This window comes from Westerdykella ornata, assembly GCF_010094085.1.
Source record: "Westerdykella ornata strain CBS 379.55 unplaced genomic scaffold EI97scaffold_30, whole genome shotgun sequence".
Taxonomy (NCBI): Eukaryota; Fungi; Ascomycota; class Dothideomycetes; order Pleosporales; family Sporormiaceae; genus Westerdykella; species Westerdykella ornata.
In genome coordinates this window covers 218,870-239,704 of record NW_022986880.1, presented here as the reverse complement: position 1 = coordinate 239,704, position 20,835 = coordinate 218,870, and the positions used below count along the sequence as shown (strand labels likewise).

Genomic DNA, 20,835 nt, shown 5'->3' with positions numbered 1-20,835 from the left:
ACACACACACACACACACACACACACACACACACACACACACACACACACACACACACACACACACACACACACACACACACACACACACACACAGACACAGACACAGACACACAGAGACAGAGACAGAAACACAAAAAAGAGACACAGAGAGAGACATATACATGTACATCTCGCCTTGTACCTGGTGGAACGGGCTTGTCCCAGACACACTAAATTGCTCACCTGAGGCGTATCGAAAAAGGCGAGTTGGAACTGACACTTCCATCAGTAGCCTGAACCTATGCCACTCGCAAACCTCGGTCCCATGCATCTGTTCATCCAGTGCTTCCCGAGAGCCTATCGAGCCCATGAAGGTTAGTGCTTGCAACCGAACGGAGGCCCGCAGTGAGGTCCACGGCGAAAAAAAGCAATTACTTTCGAATTCAAAGTCAAACCCATCCTCGCCTGAAAGAACCGTAACCCGACCTGGCGTCCACTGGTTGGGAGGCTTGATCCTTTGTCATGCCGGCTCTGGAGTGATATACCGACTTACAACGTCCGCATTCCGATGTGCGTACGGTCGCTGCCTACGGAGACAAAACGAAGCGAGTGCGCCAAAGCGATACGTAGGTCGAAGACAAATGCGGTATTGTGGTTATATCGACAGGATAGTACGACGTGTCGAATTGGTGCCCAACGCATACGGTGCTCGAACAAGACCCCAACTTACCTCACCTTGGAGAGAAGCCATCAAGAGCAGCGAAACGGAAAGAAAGAGGAGGCTAACTCGAACCAGCAGTCTGATGAACTTCCAAGGACGTGGGAAATAGATGGGAAGAGTGAGAATGCAGGTAAACACAGATCAAGAGAGCAAGATGATGAATGTAAAGAAGCAAAGAAGGGGAACGAAGGGCGAAAGAGAACTAATTGAAGGATCCCAGAGATGGGAAGGTTCAGTGAAGAGCCTTGACACACCTACAGCAACAACAACGCATGTTCTTCTCCGAGATATAAGACACAAACGTATGATCAGGTGCCGGTGATGCACACCATGCAATCTATCCAACTAAATCTCAGGCTAGAAAACCGAACGGAAAACCGGAATGGGTATCGTTGAAGTCTACATGCCCAACCGATATAGGCCATGTACTGATGTAGTCTGTCTACGCAATCAACAAGGAAGGGGGGTAACAAGAAAGAAGGGCGAAGAAATCGGGGACGAAGACCCTTCGCATGCTGACGAGTTGGTTGCTCCGAGTCAACACTGACGGAAGATAAGAATGCTGTGTTGGGAGCATGGTGGGAGACCAGCGTATGCCACGGATCGGCGTAATGCAAGTTACCGTCAGCAAGCGAGAAACTGAGTGTTCATCCATCCGATGACACGTTGTCATCTCCAGCAAATGTTGGTCAAGGGAACGGGAGCCACAATTCCTCAGAGGATGAAGCGATGCGAGGATTCCACGGCCTCCTGCCAGAGCCAGTACAGTAGCGCCAAAAGCAACATATGCGGGCGAAGAGCGTGCCTGCACCAATCATCCGCATCTTAGGAGTTCATATAGTGGGTGTTCAAAAGGCCAACCTTAGTGTGTGTGTGTGAAAGTAAGCTGATCCTAATGAAGTCACAAATGAAGCATCCTTCACCGGGGACAATGGCAAGGTACCGGCATGCAAGGTGTGGGCGGAGGTTCTGAGGACAGGACTGCAGAAGCGTGAGAATAATGGAATCCGTACTGTGGCACGGGTTGTTGGTCTTTGTGTGCCTGTGGTAAGCACCAGAGTGCAGAAGCTGTGTCCGAGTTGGTCAGTGGTGTAGGGGGAAGGATATTCCCGGTCCAACGTCGTGATACGGTTAATGCAGAAGATATACCACAGTGGACCCCCGATTCGAGAAAGCCCTGGGTTTGAGAAAAAGCGGTACGGGTGGAGTACGCGCCCAAGCATCAACGACCCATGCTGACGGATGCTGATTGGTCCTGTCCAAGGGAGGATGTGGACGCGGTTCCCATAGCTCTGATACATGTGCACCGTACTCCGTACACACATATAGTATGTCGGAGTCGCTCCCATATTGCGCTGGACTCGTGAGTTGTTGGTGAATCCAGTTTTGGAGACCAAACGATCACAATCCTCGATTGCAGGAAGCACGGAAAACCCACGCCGAGGGTGACGGGACGGATATACATAGTACTCAACTTCAAGCACATGCCTTTCCCTTGCATGGATGGACCGAGGCGCGACACTTTAAGAAGCTTCCAGTTGCTGCATCTCAATAAGCCCATGCTCTTGCCCAACAGGTAGCGTAATCGGCGATGACCAGCAAGGAGTTCCAGGCTGAAAACAGCCTCCGCGGATTGCGACGGTTTTTTGGACACGCAGACAACATCGAGAAGCATATACGGCAGGGTACGTTTACACAGTATTTTCTCATCAGGCCGTCCCGTGTGGTGTGTAAGGATAAAAAGGTTGATGAGACAAGTCCCACATAGGTTGTCCCAAGTGAAGCTTAGCAGACTGAGGTTCATCTCAGGGATTCCTAAAAAGTTGCTGGGGCTCCTGTCTGACGGCGGGATAAAACTCGGCAAGAGCCATAGAGGTTGGGATGGTGTTGTAAGAGCTGAAAGGGTCTGTTGATGGGCGTTACTGAAGCTTACTATGCAGGATTGCTTGGCGAGGCGAACCAATCAGTTCACGAATCCGGAAAGCGATTCTCTGCCTCCAAAAATAGCCTGTACAAGATCATTCCAAGACGATATAGAGCCTAATGAGGATTCCGTACGAGCGTACAGTTGCAGACGCCGGATGTGAAGCGGGAAAGGGTATAGTGTGGTACGAGCAAATTTCGAAACCACTGGTGGTCAGCCAGCAAATTGTTGATCGACGACAACGAGCAGTCGAAGAGCACATGACTTTAGCCTGAGGTGATGCTGACAGGAAAGAAGGGCGCCTGTGTTGGGGAATGCGCAAATGCAATCAATGCATCAGAGCGGAGAGGCTTCATGCTTCGGCTTTGGGCGAGCCCTTGCGGATTTGGATTGCATTCCTCCAAGCCAGATTAATCATGCTGTTCGAGCACAGGTACCACATGTGAGGTAAGCCGAAGCTTGGTATAAATTATTGGGCCTCGTTGTGGCCTCCTGGTATCGGCTTTTTGTTATGAAAGGGTAAGCTCCCTTGCGCTGTCGCACGTCAATCCGAGATTACACGGTGGACGCGTATTATTCCGGTGGGATGCACTGCAGATGCGGGACAAAGCGACGGCTCGCCGAGGTGCCTCCGGCCATTGAGATTGAGAGAACCCTGCTGCAGGACAGACGTGAGACAGTCGGCGGTTACAACCGTGGCAGAGGTATGAACTGTCAAAAGAGACGGAGGGGTGGAAAACTACTATGTATGTAAGGAGTATTGAGATCGAAGAGTGGATCCGGTGGAGTTGAGATTACTTTCCAGTGCCATGTAGGCATGATCCAGACCACATGGATATTCTCTTGATATGCTGGTCAATACGGAGTACGGGGGTGTCCGACTATGTGTACGGAGTCCAGCGAAATGGCCGTCTCGACACGAGATACACAAGGGCCGAGCGACATTGGTCGTGCATCTCGGCCTTGTTTGATCCATCGATGACTCGTTTCAAGGCGTGTGCTCTTTACCGGCCATGGGTATTCTAAAGTCTGGATTCAGAGTGCAGCAGCAGTGGCAGGCTGCAGACGAATTTCCGAGGGTGACAACTTGTTGCGTTTGTTGTTGGTCGAAGGTCAGCCGTCCTGTGGGCTGGAGCAGGGCCCTGCCAGTTTCCATGGTGGGATGGGTTTGAGAGGACGAGTCGCGGCTTTCCAAATGCTATGAGCAGGCGGCATTCTGCACAATGGGGTTGGCGTTGCTTTTTTTGCGAGTGACGCTGACTGGTGCATCCCATAGCGAAAGCCTTTTGGTTGGGTTGCATGCAGGTGCCCAGGTGAGCGCTCAGCAAAGGATAGTCTAATCACCAACGAAAAGCTCACCGATGTCTTGATCGGGCACAGATCGAGGCGGCGACCATGGAGGCCATTTGACTGGATGAGCCTTTGCCAAGGCTTGTATCGGCTGATACCACAGAACAGTATACTGATTACAACCTCTTACCACTGTCAACATGCCGACCATGCTGAAAGCGATGCACAGAGTTTTAGGCCGACATGGCTATTGACGCTGGCCGTGCCTTTTTGCCGCCAATGTCAACGCTGTGTGACACGGGCAAGGACGGAAGCATGCCGCTGAAGGAATATGTCTGTATTGCAGCATTACTCTTCTTCTCGACGTGCTTTGGGTTTGTATCAGGTGCATATTGGCGAATCTACTTAGCCCTGATACATTACCACTCCTGGGCAGTAAAAGTACCTCGTTGCGTAAAGTTTGGTACCACCTGGGAGACGCGTCGGACAAAACCAGGTTGAGACACAAGGGCAACGCGGCGGCACAAGGGCGTTCGTCCAGATGCTCCGGCTTCAGAGACAGACTGCAGAGGAGCGATGATGGTGCTGGTCATGGTGACCGTTTCGTGGTTAACATTCCCGTTCCTTTCATGAAGTCCACACCATGACAGGCAGCGGCGGCCTTGCCACGTTCGGATCCACGCACCCCCTCGTGGACCGGCTGCGGGGGGTTACGTCATCCAGGGCAACCCAATTTGCCTGCCTTTCGCGTCGTCGATGCGGTTCCGGCCAGGGTACGGAGAGGATGAGCAGATGAGCAGTTATTTATTGCCGGGGCCTGGCTTGAGGCTGACGCTGACTGGGGCGCAGAGGCGCACAGGCGTGGCGACAAGGTTGGAAGCACATGCAGATTTGGCCCAGCCTTCTCCTTTGCAAAGAAGGAGAGATCGGTCGCAGCAGGCCCCCGCATGCATGGGGCAGGGCGTTGCGCTGTGTCGATGTGGCCAGCAGGTGCAGGCCGACCCGAGCCACCAGAAGAAGTGGAGCAGGAAGGTCGCACCTTGCAAGTGTCCTTCGAAACCACTTCGCAAGTCGAATCAAAGATCACGGTGGACTCCGTACTATATAAGTAGATACTGTGTCAGTGGTCTTGGGCATCAGCCCGGCTCGCGGACCCAGGAGCATGTCGCCTCCTGATTCCTGAATCAAAATGGCTTGGTGCAGCTCGATGCGAAGCAGTGCCGTGAAGAAAATGCTTTTACCCTGGAGGCTAGCAGATAGCAGTTTTGTCTCGTCATGTGCCGGCTGCGAGGCAGTTACACAGGACGCTCGCGTTCACGGTGGAGATGCACGAGTCTGTCGCAAAACAAGCGCCTGTGTGTGATGGTGATGGCTGTGTGGCATGCACTGGCTCGCCGGACCGCTGAAGCCATGTGAATCACGACCTGGGCAGCGACCAGGCAGCTGCCCTGGCTGCTTTCGGATTGGCTCCAAGTGTTGCTTGTTTGTACTTGTACGAGTGAGGGAATTCTGGCGGCGCAGCGGTGCTTGTTGTTTTGCGGCTCTCACAGTCGAGAACGAAGTCCTTCCTGCAGTTGTGTGTCTGAGGCAGTCCATAGGCCACAACCTGGGCAGCTGAAGGACCTCGGGAGCCGAGTGTGGTCACGGGGTTGCCGAGGCCGTTCGTCGGTGCAGGGGCCGGAGTCGCTCGGATTGGTCCAGGAGGAGCAGCCAAGCGAAGCCAATCAAATGCTGAGTGAAGGTGAGCAGGACTTCCTTTTTTCTTCTTTCTTTTTGGCGAGGTCGGCAGACAGGCCAGGCCATGCGGAGCAAGTGGCAGACGGCTTGTTGGTTTGGGTTTGCGACTCTGACGGAATTGCCATCATGCCATGCACCAAGGAAAAGGGCTGTGCTCTGTGTCGCGTCGATCCTCCCGGCGGGACGATGCATGGGTCTCATCGGGGCATGGGCTGCATTTGGTCGACAGCCACTCGCCTGGGCACAGCCGGAGATTTCTCGTCATTACCAGAGGAGAGTCTGGCGGTCGGGAAACGGCTTGTCGTGTTGAGCCTGGCAGTGCCTTTTGTCGGTGAGTTGCGCGTACCTCGAGATGGTGGTTCGCTGGTGCACCGTCGCGCCAGCCACTGTAGGAGCGCCGCACCTGCAGCGGAGAGATTCAGCTCCAACCTCTTCATCAACAAGAAGACTGCTCGGGTCTCTGGTGATTGCCGAGTGGACTCCTCCGTACTCGTGGTTTCAGCGACGGAAAAGTGCCCACTTTCTGGAAAAGAGATGCAGCCGGGGTTCATCGTCCTCAGGCTCCATCAACACTCGACCCGCAGGCGTGGAACTTTGGAGGCGCAGATGGATAATGGCCAGGGGGTGGGGGGCTGGTCGGGGAGGTTAGGGGTAGTCTCGGACCCAGGGGCAAGGGGCGTCGGGGGCTCTTTCCTCCCTTGCGGGAATGCACCGGAAGCGAACCACCTCATGGAAGCCACACTCACTTCTCCCCACGCCCGACCGAGTCTGCCACGGCCGTCACAATTTCAGGGCCCTCCAGAGTGGTAGATAATAATACTGTGAATGTTGGTGCAAGGTGCTGATTACTGCAATCTCCGGCCACAACAAGGCGCCTTGTTGTGAGTGCGACGGCGGGCTAACCTTGCACAGGTCATATCATTATCCCACCAGCCTGTAATGGTGAAGCGGCATCATCATCGCATTATTTGGGTTTTTTTGGCTGCTCACTCTTCTTCCCGGTCGATTGTTCTGCTTCGTTTGCTTTCGCCCCAGCCGGCCCACCGCGCGAGACGAGTCAGCCATGTCCCCGTTGCTTGCGACTGCTGACCCCACACATCTCTCCCTCGTAGTCCGTACTAGTCCCCTAATGGTCAGGTACTTCCTCCGCATGCGTGGCGGTTTGCAGGTTTGCAGTTCCCTCCTCCTGTGTCATACGAATCATGTCCGTCACCAAGAAGCGTCTCACAACTTCGGCCGGGGAGCTCTGGCGGGCTGCTCACACACGAGAGAAGCAACCACGCTGCATCTGGTTGGCGAGGTAGAGCTGGAGCAGAAGCGACACGAGCTGCCGTGACCGACTGACGTTGCGCCCTGCCGCTCCAACCCAACCTTGGCAATCCGGGAGGACGCCCATCCTTTGACTGACAATCATCGTGGTTCCGTTGTTCCGCCATGATCACGCATTTCGTCAAAAGCGTTTCTGCTCTGTTCCGCTCGCTGGCGGCTGAACCCCTGCGCCCCTCGCTTGGCTCGTTGCTTCGTTGCTGGCGGGGCGGCCCCATGCGCAGCTGTCATGCTTTTGGCAACTCTGTTCTGTTTGCCGGAGCGGCTAGACACCCCATCCATCCATGACCGTTACCCACAATCCTGTGTTGCTGCCGGGTTTGCCGGCTAGTCGTCCTGCACCAGCCCAACTCTTGCAACCCCGACCCTCCTTCCCTCCCCGACCTCGAGAGTCTTGTTGTGTTGACCGCCTTGTCGACCGGCCTCACCCCATCCCCTGGCCCTGCAGGGGGCGACCTCGCCTCCAGACTATCCCGAACTCTCTTTTTGCCATCGGCTGCCATCAGTCACTCACCAGCCGCAAGCCAACCTGATGCTTTTCCCTGCCTGGTCTGTCTCGCGTCGTTGCGCCATGATACATACCTACCCGCGCGCTCCTCAATAATCGTCCATCCATCCTCGCTGTGATTCGGCCGGCAGTACTCCGTAGTGCTCCTCCATCTCGTCGTCTCCTCCCCTGCTCGCATTCCCAACCGTGTCCCTCCGTCTCCGTCTCCCGTCACAGTACCGCTACCCACGCCGCTCCTTCACAACCCCATCCCTTGGGAACCCCTTTAACTCAATTGACCACGCCGTTCCTTGCTGGCCTTGCTGCCTCCGCCTCTTCGTTAGTCGTGCACCTGCTTGCAGTGCCACAAGTGCCCCTAGCCGCTTCCTACCTGAGTAGGTACCTTTCTTGTCTGTCACTCGTCTACCATCTACCATCCCACCGTCCCTTCCTCATCTGTCTATATGTCTTGGCACTCCATATACCTATGCACCTCACCCCAGCTCCCCTCTCCCCGTTGCTGTTCTGTTTGTGATCATTCCTCCTGCCCAAGCACAACCAACCCTCGACCTTCACCTGAACCCGTCTTCCCTCTATATCACCCTGATGACTTCCGCTCTGGCCCCAGAGTGTGACTTCGCCTTTGCCCCTTCTGTCCAAATGTCTTCCTCCGACTTTGCTCGACGCCTCTCCCGGAGCTCAGGAAGCTACTCCTCTGGTCACCGCTCTTCCCGCGTCGAGAAGCCCAAGAGCAACCACAACAGCCCTCGCCCTCTCGAGAGACGCAAGACCACTTCGAGCGCCAAGCGCTATGCAACCCTCGACGACCACTTCAATCTCATGTTTGGAATCACCACCCAGGACGATGCTCCCACCGACAGCACCGAATCTACCCGGCCCGTGAGCTGGCATCCCTCGTCCTTATCACAAGGCTCTTCTCGTCCGTCCGCCTCGGCATGGCCCACCTCAGGTGCGGATTGGTCTCGTCATTCGACTCACGGAGCCGACTTCTATTCTCTTTCTGCCCGGAGCCCAATGGATTCTATGCCGTCCAATTACTACTCAGTCTACCCTCCGTCCGAGGACCTTTATCGAGCGTCTCAGGGCTCCATCGATGGCTGGCACTCCCACCCACAATCATATGCCGCCTCCTCCTTCTCTACTCCCTCTACCGAACCGTTGCCATGGTACGTCAAGGAATGGACACGTAGGAACCAAGCCGTGCCTTCCCCGTCAGTAGACTACGAACCGACGGATTTCCTTCCCATCCAGCACCCTTCTGCCGTTGAGGCTCCCGCAGACGAAGAGGAGGACTCGGGAAAGGAGCTTGTGGGAATGGGCCTCTACGACTCCCCCGATCCAACCTTCTCGTGGAACTCTCCGGCACCTGCCACAGGCAAAGGTCTGAAGCTGGAGGAGACGTGGGAGCCCCCGGAGGAGGAGGAGGACGACGGCGACGACAACGAGGCCGGAGATGCGAGCTCCGATGACGGAAGCATCGAGGAGCTTCCGGTCGCCAAGGAAGAGCCGCAACTGCCCATTCCCACCGTCAAGCCGGACCTGGCGGCCAATATGCAGGGCCAGAGCTTCTTCTTTGAGGACGACGACAACAGCGGCAGGGATTGGTGGTGCCAGCAGCAACCGTCGGTACCGGTGCAGGCCACTGGGCTGCAATATAATGTCGCTTGGATCTAAGCCAAGTGGCTTTCCTTTTCAATCTCCTTCATGAGCGCATAGCACGGAAGGCTTCGGAAGGCCCTGTAGATTTTACTCGTTTCGATACAGATACCCCTGCCTTCGTTGGCATATACATTCTGCGGAATGAGCGCAGATGTGATTTATCTAACGTAATGAGATATATTGGCATATCCGAATCATGGCTTATTGTCCATATAAGGACTCGGTGTGCACTCACTCTCTGCAGATGAATCAGCTGTGTGCATCCTCTCACCAGTCCATGATAATTCTATGGAGGTTTCCGGTACCGCATCATGTGAAGAGGTTTTGGAAGACTCTCAGTAAGGGAGTCTAGCTTGGAAGGGAGATTCGTCATGAAGAGCAGTCTTCCGGTTGCTAGCCTAGAGGTAGCTCTCCTGCCAACCTTCGGACATGGAATCTAGTAACTGTCACGTGAGTGGACAAAGATGATTGGACCGATTTTCAAGACCTCGAAAACAGCCCTGGAGCCCTACGCGGAAACGCTAAACCGGGAGGAACCTAGCGCGATTTGGCGTTTTTGATACCTCACGTGCATGAATCTTTCACTTCTCCATACTACTGGCTGTAACCCCTCTCAATGCTATTGTAGATAATTGATTGGTCGATATCGATCTGATATCATTATCCACAGTTCCCCTCAGTCTCCTCTTGTTTGCACACACATGACCTGCTGAATGGAGCGACCCAATTTCGTGGCTACGCCCTGGCGCAATGGGTGCGAGTTGTTGGAGTTGAGGACTTGGTTCTTTGGGGCGAGGGAGCAAGGGAGCGGGCAGGGGAAAGTGGATAGGAGGAGAGAGGGGGTCGATAGGGTATGTTGTGGAGTTTCCATTTGTTGTATCGAACTACCTTGATCTCTATTCTTGTATCGGCGAATCCCCATGCCTCTGTGGATTTTTCTTTCCTTTCTCCATTCTGAGGGTTGTCTACTGTTTGTTTTGTTTTCCTAGTTCCATTCATTGCAATTCTCCTTTCTGTTCGAGTTGAAAGAGAACGGGGATCGAAGAGGGATACACATGTTCGTGGGATGGGAGCATCACCTACTAACATACCAATCTAGGTCCTGGCGTGGCGGGCCCGCAAGCCCGAACTCCCGCTTCTGCTGGACTCGACGGCGGATCTGGTCGATGCGGTACTGCAGGATGAGGCCGGGCTGGAGGCGAGTGCGCTGCGGTTGGTGTATGCGGCTGCCGTGGCGAGGTATGTTTGTTCTGACGATCATGCATGATTATTTTCATCGCATCTTCTCCTTCTCAAGTCTGTCAAGGCATACGTTTCCCACGGCTTCTCCAAAGGTCATGGTCTCTCTTTCTGTCTTGATTTTTTGCCTATCATCATTGCATCGCCTACGCCCCTTTTCCTGACTGCATATCTCGTTTGCCCTACTTTCTATCAATCACCAGTCAATTATATAGCACGCTTGAGCCGGAATCATTGCTCTCCGACCCCCTTCCGTCCTCGCCAACCCTACTAACGCCCTTGTAGATTCATTACAGGCCTCACCGACACCACCCTCGACCTCCGCCGTTCCCGTCCCCACTGGCATATCCCCACCTCATCTGCCTCCCAACCAGTCCACAACACTTCCGACGCTCCCTTCACCTCCACCCGTCCGAATGCCATTTCCTCCTCCTCGACAACAACCACCACCACCTTCCTCGACCTCCCCGCCCACCTCCTCGAAACCCGCCACAACATCGTCCACCGCCACCTCCCTCCACTCTCCGTGCTCAAGAAAGCAGCTCGAGATTCCCTAAAATGGCTCTGGGACGCATATTGGTCGCACCTGGACATCGGCCTCGCAGGTCCCACGCCGGATGCCTCACCTCGCGACTCTCTCGAAGGCACCTCTTCAGCGCTGAGGGAGAAGCTTCACGGCGTGTTGAAGACGTACCTGCGCGCTCGCAAAGCCGAACTCCTGTCCTCCTCCTCCTCGTCGTCGGCGGCGAGCAAGAAGACGAGATCGAAGTCGCAGTCTGCCACTGACAAGTCTACTACTACGTCGTCCGCGGCTGCGGAAACGGCCCTGTTTACGCTGTCCACGCTACCCGCGACGCCCCTCTCCAGTCCGCCAGTTCGAGATACTTTGCTGGAGTTACTGGTGCTGGGACCGGAGCCGATGATTCTGCCGACGGCGAGGCGTCAGGGGAGGACGAGTAAGGAGGATCATGATGACAGTGCAAGTAAGAAGACGAATAATAACATGGCGGGCGCATTCCTGCTATGGTCTCCCCTGCTCCTCCTCCTTTCCTCCCCTCCATCGTCAGCGTCCTTCTCCTCTTCCACGTCTCAAGGATCCCCATCCCCACCCTCGTTCCTCCCAGCCTTCGTCGAAGCTTTACTCACCGCTCTCGACGGCCCGACGGGTACTCGGGAATCGGCCACGCAAAACGGATTACAAGCCTGGCTCCTGCACGTCCTCACCTCGGAAGCATTCAGCTCGGTACGGAAGTCTTCAAAGGGAAGCAGGGATCTGGTGCGGGAGACGTTGGAGGCGTGCTTCACGACTCCCTCCGCGGCGAGGTTATCTGTTGCCGAGGCTTTGCTGGGGAGTGAAGGGAGTGGGATTGCGAGGGGGGAGAGGCAGATGTGGGGTGCTGTTTTGGAGGCTGCGAGGAGAGGGACGGGGAGAGAGGAGCAGGAGCAGCAGGAGGGGGAGGGGAAGCCGGGAGAAGGGCAGAAAGAACAAAGGGATGAGGAGGACGCTATGCAGATCGACATGCACGAAACAGAGCTTGCACCGGAGGCGAAGGCGGTGAAGAAGCTGAGCGGGCCGCAGAAGTATGTCGGGTTGTGGAGACCACGGCCTATTGGGTGGGTTGGCGGCGATTGAGGGAGTCAATTCGGGAGTCACCAGCAGTTCAGCAGATGCCGTGCCTTAAATGCGCCGGAGGAAGTTGGAGATTACAAAGACGTCGCCTTTTGATATCTCGCACGCGCAGAGAATATCTGGATATCACATTCCCTCCCAGAATCCCATAGCCGCCGGACGCCTTGTGCGTGAACTAAACTGCAAACCCACAGCGCCTTCCAATGCAACTCCGTTTACCCGGCCGTGGAGAACAACGTACATTCCCCCTAGCACGCTCTTCCCTACCACAGTTCCTTCCAAACCTAACATGCATCCCAGTCATCGCCATAACCAAACTGCAGCGTCAATGGTATCGCTCCATGATACCGGTCGCCCCTCAGGGAGGTCTCTTCCCCCATCCCCAGCTCATGCCGACCCGTCATACATGGACACCGGAGTCGCCAGCCCAGATCTACAGACATAGCAGTGTTAGCAATCACGAAACAACTCAATGTCCTTCATACAGGTATCCCTCCCCTCTTCATCTTACATCATGAGATCGCGATCCGGCTGCCACAGGTAGAAATCCTTATCCGCACTCGCCAACACATTGGCCCTCGGATTGTACCCTATTATGGGCGCCTTGGCCGGACAGGGCAGCGTCTCCATGGGTTCTAGATAGTGATTCGAAGTGGGAGCTTTCGAGATGTCCCACACCAATACGCCGTTCTCCGCGCTGCCGCCGAGCAGGTACTGTCCGTCCGGTGAGACACACGTATCTCCCTGTCCTATCGCCGGGGAATCCATCGATCGCGCGTTGCCTCCCGACCGGGATGAGCCAGGGCCAAGCCGTCCTGAATGTCCGGCTTTGCGATAGGCGAAGTGCGTGATGGTCCCCTCGAAAGCATCGAGCACAAAGTGTCCGCAGCCAGTCGTGCTGATAATGAGATTCTTCCCGTCATTGGTGAACTCCATCTTCGTCCATTCCCCGCCTTGGGCGCCGAGGAAGCGGGATGCGTAATCGAGAAGGTCGAACGTCGCGAACGGCGGTTTGTCGTAGTTGCGTACGTCGTAGAGATGGATCGTGTGGGTTGGCGGAGAGGCAATTGCGATGACGGAGGCCGAAGGGTCGTAGGCTGTGAGGTAGGGCGCATGTATTTTGAGTTTCCCCTGGTAATTGGGAGACCGCAAGTCCCACATGAGCACCGAGTCGTCCCGTGCGGAGGAAACAAAGGTATCGTCTGCGGGGCAGAGATTTATGCTCGTCACGGTATCCGTGTGTCCCTTGAAATACCGAATGAAGGAGTTATCGTGAACGGAGAGGAAGCGGATGGTGTCTGAGCGGTCGGTGTTAGCTATTTCCAAATGTCGCAACGCTGGGAGTCCATACCATCCACTTTAGTACTTGCGTAAATGATACTCTGGGAGTGGTGGGAGAATCGCGCCAGATGCACTCCATATTTTTGACTCATGAGCTCCTTTGCATGCTTTCCTTCCTTGCAATTATATATCTGTAACGTGTTGTCGTCGCGAGCCACAACGGCCAGCTCGCCGGTATCATCGAAGTCGAGCGACGTCACGGATGTCTTCGAGTCTGCTGGTTTGAAACGCTGACGGTGAGTTAGAGCTATAGGAGGTTGCCTGTACTTGAATTGGATTCTTACTCTCGCAGGCCGAAAAGTTGCAATGACGTCGCTAACTTTCTGCGTTCCTGGTGCTAGCGGAGGTGCTGGCGGTCCCGGAGTGCCTGCCGCCATGCTTTCCCAATCTGCGCGTACAGGTCCTCAGTATAGTGACTGTGATTTATTGAACAGCGTCACCGGAAGCGACTCAACTCCAGTTCTTTCGACTATTGATTGTGATAGACGGGGACCTGGAAGCTCGATCGTGGATGTTTTCGGTTTCTGGAAAGTCGTCGTGAGCTTGGGCCATGGAGCTCGGCTCAGTGCTTGGCCGCCGTCGGTGGTGTCGGTTCGCGGGCCCTGCAGGCTAGCTCCGGGATCGGTCAAGACGGGAGTCCGCTTTCCAAAAGATTATGGATGCTGGACAACTTGCGCTGACTGCTCACATCATCGCCACGCGTCGTTAACATATATATCCCAGATATTCTCACTGGGGAGATCGAGAACTTTGCCGCCGTCACGCTGCAGAGACAATCGTGCCAGTTATCTTCTAGGAGAGGGTCAGTTCGCAGACCGGTGGAGTCGAATGTCTACCACGACCGGGTAAGGGCAATTTCCCAGACGTGTAACCGTTCACTAACACGCATATCAGCTCCTTCATTGCGGGTGGCATTGCCGCCTGCGGTGCTGTCACTGTCACTCATGGGTTTGAGACGGTGAAGATTCGGTGCGCATCGAGAGTGAATTACCGGCCACACTCGTTCCATTGACCGAATGTACAGACTACAACTGCAAGGCGAGCTTCAATCCAAAAAGGAGGCAGTGCGCTTGTATAAGGGTGTATTTCACGGTGTTGGAGTCATTGTGAAAAATGAAGGGCTCAAGGGCTTGCTGCGCGGACTTGGTTGTGCAGTATGCATGCGCCTGAACCAGAGTTGCGCAGCATGATTGCTGACGCTGGCGCAGTACATCTACCAAATGACGCTCAACGGCTGTCGTCTCGGCTTCTACGAGCCTCTGCGTAATGCGCTCACAAACGCGATATACGAAGACGGGACTGTGCAGTCCTTCGGTATCAACCTCTTCTCTGGCGCCGCGTCGGGTATCATAGGAGCAGCAGCCGGGTCACCCTTCTTCCTCATCAAGACGCGCCTGCAGTCCTTCTCCCCCTTCCTGCCGGTCGGCACGCAACACCACTACAAGAATGCGCTGGACGGCATGAGGCAGATCTATAGCGCAGAAGGCATCAAGGGGTTATACCGAGGAGTGGGGCCGGCTATGGTCCGAACTGGGTTCGGAAGCTCAGTACAGCTCCCTACATACTTCTTCGCGAAACGGCGGTTAGTGAAGCACTTTGGCATGCAGGAGGGAATGCCATTGCATCTCCTGAGCAGTACGGCGAGCGGGTTCGTTGTGTGCTGCGTCATGCACCCTCCCGACACGGTCATGTCGCGCATGTACAATCAGACGGGCAACCTCTACTCTTCGGCATTCGACTGTGTATACAGGACAGTGAAGTCGGAGGGTATCCTGGCGATGTATAAGGGGTATTTCGCACATCTCGCGCGGATTCTGCCACATACGGTAAGTTCAGAGGGAGAGCGAAGCTTCATTCCAGGAATATGTTAACAAAAACAGATCCTGACACTCACACTCGCTGAACAAACGATGAAGATAATGAAAAAGGTAGAAAACCGGATACTCCCACCCGAACTCAAAGCCAAACTATAGACGCACTTCGATTTTTCTTTCTGTCAGCATGGCGCCGGATGGTTAGACATGTACATATACTTCGACTTTGTCATTCGATCTGCATAGCGGGAGGGCAGGGCTAGAACGGGTCATTGTCGTTTCCATGCCGGGGCGCATTGTCCCTGCATTTTTTTTCTTCGGACGAGAGCCCTTGTTGACCTAGACGACTACAAGAAGCGAAGGGTTCGACCGACAAGAATGACTGCATATATCGGGAATGGAAATCCAGGGACCACCGCCAGCTCGCCGTCTTCAACAACCCCATCCATCGTATTAACGCGGGTGCCTAAGGGATTGGAGTATATCGGAAGCGATGAGCTGGATTGGCCGACACTTCTGACAATGTATTCTCGATATATACATATGCAGTGGTGCGTTGGACAAGAGGAGTTAAAGTTTAGAGTACATTGGCTTGCAGCTGCAAGCCATAACACGACGCATTAGCCCACGGCAAAGCTTCCTCGAATCTCAATCACGCCGTCAAGCGCGGCAAATGTCCATCAAGCGACACGGCACAGCTAGAGCACAATGGCTGCCATGGTCAGCTGGCCGTTGAGGAGGAACACCAGAGTGCAGGCTGGCGCCGGTGGACAGTTTGCAGTGTGCTTGATTACAGGACCCACCAGCAGCGACTTCGGAGGGTTTACGACAGCATGAGAATAATTGGTCTGGTGTTGCATGGTGGAATGCGGGGACTCGTCGTCTTTCTCAGACACGGTTTTGTACCTTGAGAGAGCAGCGGCCAGCCACTCAGCACCCTGTTCGTGGTCACACTTCACGAAGAGAGAGAGCGTGCACACGACACAACCCCTTTCAGCTTTCTCCTCTTCCCCCGCAGAGCAGCGTTCAAGCGGGCATGACACTGCAGCGACGCGGCTGGGAGTGAGTGACATTCGGAGCAAGGCGGCGGTTAGTCGGCTGGGCCAGCAGCAGCACCCTCGTCCGCCTGGCCAGCCAGCACACATCGGCAACCAGAATTTTCATTGCCATGAGGTGCAGGACGTTTCTTCCAGACCAACTGCATGCCTGTTTCGATGTCGGAATACATCTGCACCTTTTTAGTGTACAAGGAGCGTTTTGTTGAGGACAGAGGCAAGTGGATGTGAGTGGTCTCAGTGTCGATCGTCGACTCCAGCACATAGGGTCCAGATTCTCAGGGTCTTCGGGGATCATTGCAGTCCACGCACCCGTACCGGTAAGGCCCATTCACAGCTGTCCTGTCTCGGTACTCCTGACGCTTTGGATCACGATTGAGGATGGAAAAGCAACGACGACAACATGGCCGCCACTGCGCCTCACTCCCTGCGCCCTCTGCAGCGTGGCACTCACTGCGCAACATTGCAGCAATGGGACTAGCCCAATTGCTGCAGTTGGTCTGGAAGATGAACAGCTTCCATGTCGATCACAGAGGGATCCAATATTCACACAGAGTAACAGTACCGTGGTGGTCGGCGTCTGACTGCTAGTTTCAAAGGGGGAGATGTTGGGACGTCGTGCAATTCACTCTTCTGCAGCTGCTTTTGCCTCGAAGGATTCCCTGACGGCAGACTGCAACCCGAAGCTCACTCACTCAGCAGTGCAAACAGTTGCCGCCCAACGAGAGCAATCCGACCCATGTCCCGTCCAAGGAACAACAAGGTCTCGACCAGGTTGATGCGTTGAGGCTTTGGCTGTGCCCTCCAATTAATGGGCCCCTCACACCAAGGCCAGTGCGTCCCGTCTGGGGTTGCTGTCGTGCTGGGTTCTCCGCAAATCTGCCCACAGCTTCGGGTCACCAGGACACCTCAAGGACTCGCCTCTTTGCAAGGTAATATTGCCATGTCTTCACCATTTCACCTCCTTTCCTGTCACACCTCTCAGCCCTTCCAAGCTTCTCCCTTCACTCCTCGAGCGCCTCCTTGCCCAGTCCTCCTATCTCCATTCCCAGCGACAACTCCTCCCTCGCATGTCGCCGGAATTCGGGCTTGGAACCAAGCCTCGTGATGCTTTGTAGGGCGTCGGCACCGTATGCTATCTCAGCTCCATCATAATTCGGGGATCGTTTGCTCATCTGCCTTTGCACCGGCTCCTCGTTACTTTACGACCTTAGCAACACTACCCTCCCGCCTAGCTAGCACATCCTCTCCACCCCAGGGTCGCACCACCCCTCAGACGACACCACTGCTGCGCGAGAATGACTGGTCGCGTGCCCACCACGGTCGTAGAAAACAGAAGGCGAGGAGAGCTTCTCAGAAGATGATACTGTACTCACCTACGCTTTCCATGCCCGAATTGTCGGATATTGCCTGGTTTCCTCTACAGTCCGCTGGGTCGAAAGATGTCGCCAGTTTTACCTTTGACCCTTGCCCCAAGCCGCACAAGAGCCTCACGTTTTCCCCTCCAGAGCCTCCTCCGCGGCCTGGGAAGCGCGGAAGAGCAGTGACAGATATCGATGGAGAACATTCGTGTCTGTATAAGAAGAAGCGTCGGCTGAGACTGTTCCTCATCACCTCGCGATTGTCGCCGGAATTCTCCCACCCGGCAACCAACATCGTGGACCGCGGGAGCTCGAAGATTGCGATATGGGCGAGGCAAAAAGCGCTAGGAAGGAACCTATTACGCAAGGCTGCGATACTGAATCGCATACGGCGGCGGAGGTTGGCTGAAAGGATCACTGAGGTGGGACTGAATGTTGGAACCCGTCTGCCGGAGAAGCAGGAGGAGGACCATAGGCAGCTCGAGTTGGCCAAATTGGCGTTTGTGTACGGCAGCCACGACATACATACGCGGCCCATGTTTGGGCGGAAGAGTTCGTTCCCGCCGCCCACCGTTCTTGAGAGGGACGAACAGGGGGAGAAGACGACGCGACCGCCTCCGTCTGAACATCTAACCACCAGCCCTGCTCCTCGCAAGCTCGAGGCTGGATCGTCCTACAAGTCTCCTAACGATGCATACGCCAACACTTATCTTCCCCCGCAGATATCAGCGTCTAGGAAATCCGGCTTTTCGCTACCTCCGTCGCCGCTGGGGCTGTCGAATTACGACGCTTTCGACTTGGAAGACGACATTCCGGATCCGTATTCCCATCTCGACGAGGAAGAAGACGAGGAACGCGGCATGGACAGACAGAGCTCAGCACATGTCGACTCAATCACGGCGCAGACCACGCCCGAAACGGCGCCGGTCCCGGCCTATTCACCCTCAACCGCCGATGGCTGTCTGCCGCAGACACCACCGCCGCCGCAACGGACGTTCTACTCGGATTTTAGCATCTTGGATTCGGAGACACCGCTGGTGGACGACTACGATGACGTTGATGAGGTGTTCCCGGGCTCTTGGGCGAGTGCTTCTGCTGCTCCTCCACCGTCAACGAAGCCTACATCGGCTTTTGCTGGGCCGACGTCTTGCTCGCCCAACTTCTCGCCTTTTTTTGCTACGGCGCCGACGAAGGGTGCGGTACCCGAGGAAGATGCTTGATGATGAACTCGCATGTATCCATGGTACGAGCTTGCCGTCATCCACTGCCTCTACCATCACCGCCCATCTTTTTGACAACCAATCTTGACCTTCCAGTCATCCATCTACCGTCGACTTTTTGAAACATTGCATACACACTTGTCCGTCTAGCTTCTCATATACTCAAAAACAGTACCGCATCCCGTAACGGGCAAAAGAAAAGTTCTGCACGGATGGTCCTTTGTCTTTTGCTTGTTGTTCAATTCATCTATTACAATCGATTCTGAGGTACGTGAGGGCGTTTAAGGAACGGAACCATTTGGATTGAATGTGCTTGTCTGGGTCAGGTAGGGGATGGACCCACCGGTCGACCTCGCGGTTCTGGACTTTTTGGTTACTATCTGTTTTTACTGTTAGCAGTTTTTTTGCCTCCACCTGCGAGAGGCCGGAAATATGCAATATACCCATTTTGCAAAACGCCCACCTTGGCCTACTTTTGTGCTCTTCTGCGGGTCTCGTAGCGGGTGGTCCACTGCCAACGTTATCCGCTTGCTATGATGGTTCTCCAACTAGCCGAGGCAAGGGCGCACTCCCTCTCTGCTGCAGAAGCTAGATGCAAAGAGTGATTCTGGAAGAAATAGGAATATTTACAGGTAGGTCTATAGCACGTGGAGGTTGCCAAGACATCCAGGCTCTAACACTCTATCTCTATAAATCCCATCACCAATACTCTCCTCTCCCCTTTCCTTCATATGAGGGAAAGGGGGACGCGGTTTGCATTATTGCGCCTCCTGCTGCCGCAGTAGCTTCTTGGCCCGGTCGGCGGCGATGTCGCACATGGCCTACATGACGCATAGTTGGCACTCTGTTTCATCATCCGACCGAGAAGATACATGCAAGTAATAGAAAGCGAAGAACGTACCTCGATGGCTTCCAGCCGCTCGGCCTGGATATCGCCGCGGGCGATGCGGGCGCGCATGTTATCCATGATTTCGGGGCGCGGGCGGCCGTTGACGAAGACGCTGGCAATGGATTTAGTTTCAGTTGGTTCCTTTATCACCCCCTAGCGGAACAAGACGGTATGTATATACATAAGGAGGGTATCTGGGAAAATGACAAACATACACATATCTCAGGCCTGGAAACGTTTCTTCATATTGACGATTCAGCTCCTCCAACATTCTGGCTTCCTCGTCCTTGCCGCCATGAAGCTGGGCTTGCTCGCGGCGGCTCTGCTCGCTGGATATTTTCTTCTCGCCGAGGCGGGGGTGGGCGCAGAGGATTTGGGAGAGGAGGTCCACATCTCCGTCCTTGGAGGAGGACGATGCTAGTGCGAGCAATTTGCTCCTGATTGCGGAGATGAGGGCATCGTAGTTGGGGTACGGGGTGCTGCGGAGAAGGGGTAGGACGAGGGTGTGCAAGGGGGGCGAGGGCTCGAAGAGGAGGTCGAGGATTTGCTTGAGGGAAGGGTCGTCGAGGGTGGGGAGGGTGGTGAATGCGGGTAGGGAAGGGATGGGGGATGTCATGGTCTTTTGTGGTATATAGTCCATTCAGCGGGGAATGGTGGTGTTGAGTGAGGCATGAGATAGTGGGGCTGGAGCTGTTGACTTGGCGCACGATATTTAGCATCTCAACAAGTTTGGAGCTGGTGTTTACAGGAATACAAATGTAGCTCCAAGATATCCTCCGTGCATGCGCAGAGCGCGAACGAGGTGGTGCGAGGATGCCCACGTTCTGAAGCTTGAGGCCTCGAGTACCTTGACCTATTACTATACACTAGGGCTCCCGAGTGTTCCCTCCTTTTAGGCCACACACCATTGGGCGCCAATCTGATATGCATGGTTCCTCGATCGTCGTCGTAGTAGTCATTTGGTGTAGCTGAGCTGGTCGGGGGGCAGCGAAAGCCACGCTTCCGTTCTGAAACGCGCACCGCGGCCACCTGCAGCGAACATTCACTCTCAGCAGCCTCCTACAGGTCCTGGAGTCAGTTCTGGGCTGCCAGCGCCTCCCCACCGGTCCTTTTCCCTATTGCCTTTCATAAGATTCTGAG

At 54.9% G+C, this 20,835-nt stretch overlaps 9 protein-coding genes across 9 annotated transcripts; 6 read left to right on the top strand and 3 right to left on the bottom strand.

The window, feature by feature from the left end:
- The first annotated feature begins 1 nt into the window (after position 1).
- EI97DRAFT_191355 (uncharacterized protein) lies at positions 2-978 on the top strand. The gene has a single exon (XM_033793594.1). The coding sequence runs from the start codon at positions 164-166 to the stop codon at positions 809-811; it is 648 nt and encodes a 215-aa protein (XP_033650701.1). The 5' UTR covers positions 2-163; the 3' UTR covers positions 812-978.
- Positions 979-1,650: 672 nt separating this feature from the next.
- EI97DRAFT_191364 (uncharacterized protein) lies at positions 1,651-2,626 on the bottom strand. The gene has a single exon (XM_033793595.1). The coding sequence runs from the start codon at positions 2,504-2,506 to the stop codon at positions 1,925-1,927; it is 582 nt and encodes a 193-aa protein (XP_033650700.1). The 5' UTR covers positions 2,507-2,626; the 3' UTR covers positions 1,651-1,924.
- A 2,901-nt stretch (positions 2,627-5,527) lies between these two features.
- On the top strand, positions 5,528-6,463 carry EI97DRAFT_482852 (uncharacterized protein; the record flags this gene model as incomplete). Its single annotated transcript, XM_033802080.1, has 1 exon — positions 5,528-6,463. A coding segment is annotated over one exon (936 nt), but the record flags the coding sequence as incomplete, so codon positions are not given.
- Positions 6,464-8,126: 1,663 nt separating this feature from the next.
- Positions 8,127-9,161, top strand: EI97DRAFT_384303 (uncharacterized protein; the record flags this gene model as incomplete). Its single annotated transcript, XM_033795965.1, has 1 exon — positions 8,127-9,161. The coding sequence occupies one exon, from the start codon at positions 8,127-8,129 to the stop codon at positions 9,159-9,161; it is 1,035 nt and encodes a 344-aa protein (XP_033650698.1).
- Positions 9,162-9,750: 589 nt separating this feature from the next.
- On the top strand, positions 9,751-12,127 carry EI97DRAFT_436400 (Las1-domain-containing protein). The gene is made up of 3 exons (XM_033799091.1): positions 9,751-9,997; positions 10,246-10,385; positions 10,671-12,127. Exons 1-3 carry the CDS (start codon positions 9,860-9,862, stop codon positions 12,016-12,018), a joined length of 1,626 nt encoding a protein of 541 aa, XP_033650697.1. The 5' UTR covers positions 9,751-9,859; the 3' UTR covers positions 12,019-12,127.
- EI97DRAFT_405013 (WD repeat-containing protein 82) lies at positions 12,100-13,869 on the bottom strand. Its single transcript, XM_033796548.1, has 3 exons — positions 13,641-13,869; positions 13,367-13,586; positions 12,100-13,313 (listed from the first exon to the last, which is right to left on the bottom strand). Exons 1-3 carry the CDS (start codon positions 13,731-13,733, stop codon positions 12,523-12,525), a joined length of 1,104 nt encoding a protein of 367 aa, XP_033650696.1. The 5' UTR covers positions 13,734-13,869; the 3' UTR covers positions 12,100-12,522.
- Positions 13,870-14,184: 315 nt separating this feature from the next.
- On the top strand, positions 14,185-15,329 carry EI97DRAFT_452602 (mitochondrial carrier; the record flags this gene model as incomplete). The annotated part of the gene is made up of 5 exons (XM_033800414.1): positions 14,185-14,201; positions 14,251-14,325; positions 14,381-14,510; positions 14,565-15,182; positions 15,237-15,329. 5 exons carry the CDS (start codon positions 14,185-14,187, stop codon positions 15,327-15,329), a joined length of 933 nt encoding a protein of 310 aa, XP_033650695.1.
- Positions 15,330-17,612: 2,283 nt separating this feature from the next.
- EI97DRAFT_384294 (uncharacterized protein) lies at positions 17,613-18,170 on the top strand (the record flags this gene model as incomplete). Its single annotated transcript, XM_033795964.1, has 1 exon — positions 17,613-18,170. A coding segment is annotated over one exon (558 nt), but the record flags the coding sequence as incomplete, so codon positions are not given.
- Positions 18,171-19,081: 911 nt separating this feature from the next.
- EI97DRAFT_436395 (uncharacterized protein) lies at positions 19,082-20,501 on the bottom strand. Its single transcript, XM_033799089.1, has 5 exons — positions 19,911-20,501; positions 19,708-19,807; positions 19,437-19,627; positions 19,250-19,317; positions 19,082-19,186 (listed from the first exon to the last, which is right to left on the bottom strand). Exons 1-3 carry the CDS (start codon positions 20,309-20,311, stop codon positions 19,565-19,567), a joined length of 564 nt encoding a protein of 187 aa, XP_033650693.1. The 5' UTR covers positions 20,312-20,501; the 3' UTR covers positions 19,082-19,186; positions 19,250-19,317; positions 19,437-19,564.
- Positions 20,502-20,835: the final 334 nt, after the last annotated feature.

Bases quoted from the DNA above. Each gene is read 5' to 3' on its own strand.
- EI97DRAFT_436395 (XM_033799089.1), bottom strand. From the start codon at position 20,311: ATGACATCCCCCATCCCTTCCCTACCCGCATTCACCACCCTCCCCACC. The intron at 19,808-19,910 runs GTATGTTTGTCA...ATCCATTGCCAG, and splicing joins TTTCCAGGCCTGAGATATGT to CGTCTTCGTCAACGGCCGCC. The intron at 19,628-19,707 runs GTACGTTCTTCG...TGCGTCATGTAG, and splicing joins AGCGGCTGGAAGCCATCGAG to GCCATGTGCGACATCGCCGC.
- EI97DRAFT_191364 (XM_033793595.1), bottom strand. From the start codon at position 2,506: ATGAACCTCAGTCTGCTAAGCTTCACTTGGGACAACCTATGTGGGACT.
- EI97DRAFT_405013 (XM_033796548.1), bottom strand. From the start codon at position 13,733: ATGGCGGCAGGCACTCCGGGACCGCCAGCACCTCCGCTAGCACCAGGA. The intron at 13,587-13,640 runs GTAAGAATCCAA...ACTCACCGTCAG, and splicing joins CAACTTTTCGGCCTGCGAGA to CGTTTCAAACCAGCAGACTC. The intron at 13,314-13,366 runs GTATGGACTCCC...CCGACCGCTCAG, and splicing joins CGCAAGTACTAAAGTGGATG to ACACCATCCGCTTCCTCTCC.
- EI97DRAFT_436400 (XM_033799091.1), top strand. From the start codon at position 9,860: ATGGAGCGACCCAATTTCGTGGCTACGCCCTGGCGCAATGGGTGCGAG. The intron at 9,998-10,245 runs GTATGTTGTGGA...ATACCAATCTAG, and splicing joins GGAGAGAGGGGGTCGATAGG to GTCCTGGCGTGGCGGGCCCG. The intron at 10,386-10,670 runs GTATGTTTGTTC...ACGCCCTTGTAG, and splicing joins TATGCGGCTGCCGTGGCGAG to ATTCATTACAGGCCTCACCG.
- EI97DRAFT_191355 (XM_033793594.1), top strand. From the start codon at position 164: ATGTACATCTCGCCTTGTACCTGGTGGAACGGGCTTGTCCCAGACACA.